Source organism: Blennius ocellaris, assembly GCF_963422515.1.
Source record: "Blennius ocellaris genome assembly, chromosome: 4".
Classification (NCBI taxonomy): domain Eukaryota; kingdom Metazoa; phylum Chordata; class Actinopteri; order Blenniiformes; family Blenniidae; genus Blennius; species Blennius ocellaris.
In genome coordinates this window covers 420,057-428,438 of record NC_137653.1, presented here as the reverse complement: position 1 = coordinate 428,438, position 8,382 = coordinate 420,057, and the positions used below count along the sequence as shown (strand labels likewise).

The window sequence follows — 8,382 nt, the reverse complement described above, 5'->3', positions numbered from 1 at the left end:
ATTCTGCTCCACCGTACTTAAAAAAGAAGGCGCTCATTTAAATACTTTGTTTATCTGCTGAGAAAATAGTTTTTTTGTGTTCCAAGTTAAAAAAAAAACGACTTTTTTTTTTATTTTCCGGGCCTGAAATTTGGTGGATAAACATCTGATTACTTGTCTCGTCCATCAAAAGAGACGAACAACGAGTCAACAAGGATTTGTTTTTAAGTAAAGTATTTTTGAGGGGCATTTCTAATAATCTGTTCATGGAAAGCTGGTCACTTCTAAACCTTTTATACAGTTTGAGTGTGATCAACAAGTCACAGCTATAATAATGATAATAATAATAATAATACATCAACCTTATAAAGCAGATTTTCAGACATTCAGAGCTTTCCATAACAAAATAAAAAATCTTTGATTTTAAACAAGAAAGTAAATAAAATAAATTAAAACATTTTTTTAAATAAATTCTAAATAAGAATCAAATAACATTTTTAAATAAAAAAAAATTAATAAAACATTTAAAGAAAGAAATACAAATTTTAATTATTTTTTTTATATTTCAAACATTTAAAAAAATTTATGAAAGAAATATCCAAACATTAAAAGAAAATATATTTTTTTGACTACATAAATTTGTGTTCAATATAAACCGAATTTAAAGCTCCATGTGTTTTTACTCCCTCAAGATAAAGTAACTTATATTTCCTGATGTTATAAATCGTATTGAAGATTAAACCATTCGCTTGTCCAGAGATATGTTTAATTACGTGTCTCTTTAGAATTCCAGCAGTATTTCAGAGACGTGCCATACTTACTGTTGATCCATACATTGTACGGCCTTACTGTTGATCCATACATTGTACGGCCTTACTGTGGGCTGACAGTGACCATACGCTCACGGACGAGGCCCGCCTCGTTCTCATATTGTGTTTGCGGAACCTAAATCAATCCCATTCCGCTGCTCCGTCTCAACTTTTACCCCCGGGGTAATTGACAGAGTCGCATTCCATCACTCCTGCCCCCCCCCCCCCCTCCCCACTCAGAACCGTGTCGGAGTGAGCCTGATTGGCCGAGCCCCTCCCCCCCCCGCTGTTACATCACGAACTGCTGAACCCAATCAGCTCGCGGGCCGCTGGACTGTGAACGACCGGGGTCAGTGTGAAATGTGTCAGGCGATTCGTATTGCGGATCGCTCAGGGGGGAAATTGAGGCTTGATGCACCTGCGGGGTGATTTAGCGGGGGGGGGAGGAGGGGGGGGGCGAACTCGTCCCGCCAAGCCGCTTGACGGACGAGATGAAGCCGGCGCTGCCATTTACCTCGGCTGATAGTAAAGTCATGGCCACGTTCCCTCCAGAGCGCGTTGATGGTGGGAATGTTGAGGGATTCAAACCAACCACTTCTCTCCAGGACGAGTTCAATGCTAGCCTTTAGCTACACGACGATACCGGATACTGATACCAGTACCTATTCAATTCCACTAAGACCAATTTGAGCTCGCTGTTAATGCGTTTACCACTCACTTTAATCACGTTTAGCATGTAGCATCGCTGGCGTGTGAGCCCTGGAACTCTTTAGCATGTAGCGTCGCTGGCGTGTGAGCCCTGGAACTCTTTAGCATGCAGCATCGCTGGCGTGTGAGCCCTGGAACTCTTTAGCATGTAGCGTCGCTGGCGTGTGAGCCCTGGAACTCTTTAGCATGTAGCGTCGCTGGCGTGTGAGCCCTGGAACTCTTTAGCATGTAGCGTCGCTGGCGTGTGAGCCCTGGAACTCTTTAGCATGTAGCTTCGCTGGCGTGTGAGCCCTGGAACTCTTTAGCATGTAGCATCGCTGGCGTGTGAGCTCTTTAGCATGTAGCGTCGCTGGCGTGTGAGCCCTGGAACTCTTTAGCATGTAGCATCGCTGGCGTGTGAGCCATGGAACTCTTTAGCATGTAGCGTCGCTGGCGTGTGAGTCCTGGAACTCTTAGCATGTAGCATCGCTGGCGTGTGAGCCATGGAACTCTTTAGCATGTAGCATCGCTGGCGTGTGAGCTCTTTAGCATGTAGCGTCGCTGGCGTGTGAGCCCTGGAACTCTTTAGCATGTAGCATCGCTGGCGTGTGAGCCATGGAACTCTTTAGCATGTAGCGTCGCTGGTGTGTGAGTCCTGGAACTCTTTAACATGTAGCATTGCTGGCGTGTGAGCCCTGGAACTCTTTAACATGTAGCATCGCTGGCGTGTGAGTCCTGGAACTCTTTAGCATGTAGCATCGCTGGCGTGTGAGCCCTGGAACTCTTTAGCATGTAGCGTCACTGGTCGTGTGAGCCCTGGAACTCTTTAGCATGTAGCATCGCTGGCGTGTGAGCCATGGAACTCTTTAGCATGTAGCGTCGCTGGCGTGTGAGCCCTGGAACTCTTTAGCATGTAGCATCGCTGGCGTGTGAGCCCTGGAACTCTTTAGCATGTAGCATCGCTGGCGTGTGAGCCATGGAACTCTTTAGCATGTAGCGTCACTGGCGTGTGAGCCCTGGAACTCTTTAACATGTAGCATCGCTGGCGTGTGAGTCCTGGAACTCTTTAGCATGTAGCATCGCTGGCGTGTGAGCCTGGAACTCTTTAGCATGTAGCATCGCTGGCGTGTGAGCCCTGGAACTCTTTAGCATGTAGCATCGCTGGCGTATGCCGGATGTCGTCACCGGATTGCATCGGAACCTTTCAAGAATACTGGTATTGGTGCATGTTGAGGAAAGTTTATATGGTTGAAGAGAATTACATAATGAGTGCAGTAGAAACACGTATTGTATACACTGGTTCACGGCTTCCAGAAATAGACTTGTGGAGAAGGACGACGTCAGTCAGGGGTTAAAATAAGGCTCAAGTCACCATCTTGCCTTAAAAGTTGCAGTCATTTTTCCAGAAAGACCAAAAGTTTTCCCTTTGAAGACGAGGCGAGAGCCGTCTGTACGTATGGAACATCACATGCATAGAAAAGAGGCAAAGAACACGCTTGTCAGTCTGTTTCGTGATCTTGTGTCTCTGTGAGGTTAAACTCTGTTTGGCATCAAGTTCTGCGTATGTCTTGATGCAGCGGTTTGCCGTCTCGCCTCCACGACGCTCTTTTGGAGAGACGGAGGTTCGTTGACACGACGTACGTCCCGGTAATCTTGACGGTACGTTTGATTTATGAAGCTCTTCCGAAGAAAAACAAAGTGACAGGATGGGATGAAGAGCAGAGCTCAGTCTTCTGATCTCAGGATTCTGGTCCCCCGTCCGTCACACAGAAACACACAGACCCCGGGGCCAAACGCCAACAACTCCGTAAAGCATGGTTTAGTATTGTGCGTGTGTGTGTGTGTGTGGGGGGGGGAGGGGTGGGGGTGGGGGGGGGGGGGGGGGGGGGGTGGGGGGGGGGGGGGGGGGGGGGGGGGGGGGGGGGGGTTGGTGTGTGAGGTTGCCAGGTTGCCAGTAGTACTGTTGAGTTCTGACGTCTGGATTCAGTGGGTTGCTGGGACGGCCACATGGAAACTAATGAAGCCTATATGAGGATATATGCACATATATGCTTCATATATGCCCATATATGTTTCATATATGAAACATATATTGAGCATATATGCACATATATGCTGCATATATGCACATTATATGCTGCATATATGCTCCATATATGTTTCATATATGCACATATATGGAGCATATATGCACATATATGCTGCATATATGCACATATATGCTGCATCTATGCATATATATGCCACATATAGGCAAAATTGAGGTGCATATATGTGAATATACAGGCCATATAGGTCTCCTCTACTGCTTCTTTATTTCCCCACATGGAAAGAACCTATATAAACATATATGTTTTAATATAGGTTCTGATATAGGTTTTGAATATATGTGACATATATAAAATTGGCTGTTTTCCTATATTTTATGCACATATAGGTACATATATGTGCATGTGGGTGCATATATGTACATATAGGTACATATATGTACCTATATGTACATAAAATATAGGAAAATGGCCAATTTTACATATGTCACATATATTCAAAACCTATATTAAAACATATGTGTTTATATAGGTTCTTTCCATGTGGGGGTTCCGTCGGGCCGCGGTGACCGACGCCTCCTCAAGCTGGTCATTCCCCTGGACGTTGGAATCTCTTCAGCTCGGAGCTCGGGCCTCTCGGGCCTCTCCTCGTGTTTATTTACTGTTTAACATGTTTTATTCACTTTTGGACAGAGGTATAGAAACAACAATTACAATTTTTCAGAGTTATATATGAAAAGACAAAAACAACAAGCTCCTTGCCCCTACTGTCACTTTATACCATAAACAACCAGTAAAACACAAATATTCTATACGTCCAGTGAGTCGTTCAGCCAGAATACTGAGTAAAGAATCACTCCTGCACTTTGTAGACGGATTGTTGAAAAAGTCAGAAAAGGCCCCCCCACCTGATAGAACCTCTTTCCAGAACCCCTCAACACAAATCTAGTTTTCTCCAATTTGAAATAATACAATACGTCTCTCACCCGATGGCGGGGCAGCGTCTTTCCATTTCAGGAGGATGAAGCGGCGTGCTAGCTCCTCGTGTTTGTTTAAGGAGAAGCAACGTTCTCCCACCGGCGAGTCGCCTGTACGTGGAAATGACCACGGCTCCGGGACCTCCGGGACCTCCGCCCATTTAGCTGGGACCTCCGCCCATTTAGCTGGGACCTCCGCCCATTTAGCTGCAACCTCCTGTACTCTTGTTCCCGAGGTTTCGAGGCGGTTCGGTCGGCGCAGGTAGAAATACTTCTTTTTGACTTTCTCGTGAGCTTGAACACTTTTCAACAATTAACCACGAGTCACATTCTTCCAGCGCGTCGGGAACGCTGCGCCGTTAGCATTGAACTCCCCCGTGGCGTCTGCTTCCATTTGAAAAGCTCGCCGGGAGGAAAGACGGACAGCTGCTTCTTCTTCTTCTTCTTCTTCTTCTTTTTTTTTTTTGCATGAAAGCGTGGCGAAGGAGAGCGACGGACGCATTTTCTCTCTCACCCTAAGACTGGGACTTTGTCGGTGACGGGCTTCAAAGATACTGAATGTGTTGTCATTGAAGGCATTCAGGTTTTCCTTTTTCTTTTCTTTTTTTTTTTTTAAAGAACATCTCGTCACGTCGGCCGTTGAGGACTGCGGCAGCTATTAGCGAGCGCGCCAAGGTTAGGTGCTTAAGCCGTTAGCTCGGTGTGTTCCACTGCCAACCTTGTGCTGTTATTGCAGCGGGGCGACGACGAGCGGCAGGGGATTAGACCCGACGCCCACGCAGCAGCGTTACTCTATTAATCACATGTCTTTGTCTAGCAAGGTTATAACGGGGAGTCCGCGCGCCGCGCGCGGAACCTGCACCCGCCGTTTTTTATGTTGTCGTCAGTCGTACGCCCGTGTGAACGTGTGGCAGATCTCGGGGGCCCTCGTGTCTGACCGGAGACGTTTGGATTCGGGCCCCTTTTACACGACTTTTGACAGTGAAATCGCTTCGTTTTTTTCTTTGATGTTTACGCGGTAAAACACGTAAAACTAGAGCTGCGCTCGGTAGAGCGCCGGCCTTTGTTTGCATGAGGTAGCATCACTAGCACGATAGCCGTTAGCTCACATCGATGCTAATTAGCCTGTCAGGTCGCAGCGTCACTGTGTGAAACACTGAGCGTCTCCATGGCAACAGACGCTGATCTCCTTTGATCTCCTCGGCGTTAGGGCTTTGTATGGGACATTATTTCACAGTTTTTTGGGGATTTATTTTGGAAACGCTTCGCTGTTATTAGGTGAGCAGTTTGTTGCGAAACGTGTGTAAAACACATACAAATCAGTAAATAAATCCACGCAGACGAACGCGATGAAGCACTTTCTATGTTAGTGCTCGCCCACCGGAGTTCTCCTCAAGTCATTATCTTCTTTTTAAACCTCACATGTGCTTTTATGGTTTTCAGGGACGGTGCCAGCATAAAACATTTAGTCAAACCAGTTTGTTAAAAAAAAAAATAATAATTGCTTTGGTTGCAATCAACCCTGGAAATCTTTCTGTTTCAAAATCTGCATTTTATCTTTTAAATGCTGACAGTGGAAATCTCATTTTAACGATTGTGTCAAATCAGTTTCACATGTTTTGAATCCCCCTCGACCTCACTGGGTTTATTTCCCTGGTTGTTTCCTGGTTCCAAACTATACCACAACAACCCCGACATTTAAATTCAAGGTTTTCTTTATTGTGGTACAGAGTGAAAGTTTAAACCAGTTTTTGAATGACCAAATGATCCGTACCGAAAACTGCCACAATTTCATTATAACGCCAATTTAAATGAAATATTCTGGTGCAAAATACAGTGAAATGCCCCAAAAAGCAGCTGAGTGTTTGTTGTGTCGGACACTGAAGTCGATGGCGTCTGTGGAAATCGGCGTTTTGGCCGGATCGCAGCCTCTTGGCGGCTCTGGTCCCACCGGTCTCACGTCTGAAATTAATATTCCTTTAAATTTCAACAATTACTGGAGAACTAAAGCTTTTAATGAGCACAGTGAGTCCGGGCAGGAGCGTGAGGACGCTGCAGCGGGGAGGGGCTGCAGCGGGGAGGCGCTGCAGCGGGGAGGAGCTGCAGCGGGGAGGGGCTGCAGCGGGGAGGCGCTGCAGCGGGGAGGGGCTGCAGCGGGGAGGGGCTGCAGCGGGGAGGGGCTGCAGCGGGGAGGAGCTGCAGCGGGGAGGCGCTGCAGCGGGGAGGGGCTGCAGCGGGGAGGGGCTGCAGGTATTAAACCACATATTAGATCCTCCTCATCCACTTTTGTCGTCTGAAGCAGGAACCAGCAGCGGAAGCTCAGATTTAATATCTCCATCATTTAATTCCATCTATTCATCTATGCACGACTCCCCCAGGTGAACGTTGCTGCGCTTCCACTGTGGTCACCTGCAGGGCAAAGCAACACGCACGCACACACACACACACCATCTTTCTTTCCCACGTCCTTTGTGTAGAAATATGTATTAACGGTCTGAGGTGAACTCTGCATGTGGAAATGTTCGCGAGCGTGTTGAGACACAAACGTTTAAGGTTTTTTAAAAGATGAATAGCGGCGTTAAAGTCGACTCCACCCGCATTCTTACATTCATCACATCTGTCTGTAATGTGATGATGAAATATTGGGCGTCAGATAGAAATCTTTTTTTCTCTTCTCTACAAACTGTTCTGACTGCATCACCTTTTTAAAAAAAAAAAACTTTGACTTCACTTGTCTATACGATCTGACACGAAGCTTCTGGGATATTAAACTATAGATATTAAACTTTAGATTTAAAGGGACATTTTTCTTGTTGCGGAGCACACGTGATGGAATGTCTATGAGAGAGAGAGAGAGAGAGAGAGAGAGAGAGAGAGAGAGAGAGAGAGAGAGAGAGAGAGAGAGAGAGAGAGAGAGAGACAATGACGACAGAAGACGACTGATCTCAACGTAAAACTGATTTCAATGCAACATTTCAGTAAAAACAGTGAAACGTCCAGAAAGAAGAGTTCTGGTGGTTTTTAGGTTCTGACGGCTCCGAAGCTTCCAGGACAGTTTGGTAGCTAGCAGGACACTTTCTCAGTGTCTCAGTGTCTCATTATCTCGGTGTCTCGATGTCTCATTGTCTCAGTGTCTCATTGTCTCACTGTCTCGGTGTCTCATTGTCTCGGTGTCTCGGTGTCTCATTGTCTCACTGTGTCTCATGGTCTCAGTGTCCCAGTGTCTCATTGTCCCAGTGTCCCAGTGTCTCATTGTCCCGGTGTCTCATTGTCTCATTGTCCCGGTGTCTCAGTGTCTCAGTGTCTCAGTGTCTCATTGTCCCGGTGTCTCGGTGTCTCATTGTCTCGGTGTCTCATTGTCTCATTGTCCCGGTGTCTCAGTGTCTCAGTGTCTCAGTGTCTGTGTCTCATTGTCCCGGTGTCTCATTGTCTCACTGTCTCGGTGTCTCATTGTCTCAGTGTCTCGGTGTCTCATTGTCTCACTGTGTCTCATGGTCTCAGTGTCCCAGTGTCTCATTGTCCCAGTGTCCCAGTGTCTCATTGTCCCGGTGTCTCGGTGTCTCATTGTCCCGGTGTCTCAGTGTCTCAGTGTCTCAGTGTCTGTGTCTCATTGTCCCGGTGTCTCGGTGTCTCATTGTCTCATTGTCTCATTGTCCCGGTGTCTCAGTGTCTCAGTGTCTCAGTGTATCAGTGTCTCAGTGTCCCGGTGTCCCGGTGTCTCGGTGTCTCATTGTCTCGGTGTCTCATTGTCTCGGTGTCTCATTATCTCAGTGTCTCGATGTCTCTGTCTCAGTGTCTCGATGTCTCAGTGTGTCATTGTCTCGGTGTCTCATTGTCTCACTGTGTCTCATTGTCTCAGTGTCCCAGTGTCTCATTGTCCCA

General features: G+C 46.7%; 1 protein-coding gene across 1 annotated transcript in view; it reads left to right on the top strand.

The window, feature by feature from the left end:
• ptprt (protein tyrosine phosphatase receptor type T) overlaps positions 1-8,382 on the top strand; it is a gene marked incomplete at both ends in the record, with an annotated part of 294,857 nt that overhangs the window by 181,062 nt on the left and 105,413 nt on the right. Inside the window, 2 exon segments of the mRNA XM_080495323.1 lie at positions 3,053-3,134; positions 5,388-5,445. Coding sequence (XP_080351449.1) covers positions 3,053-3,134; positions 5,388-5,445 — 140 coding nt within the window.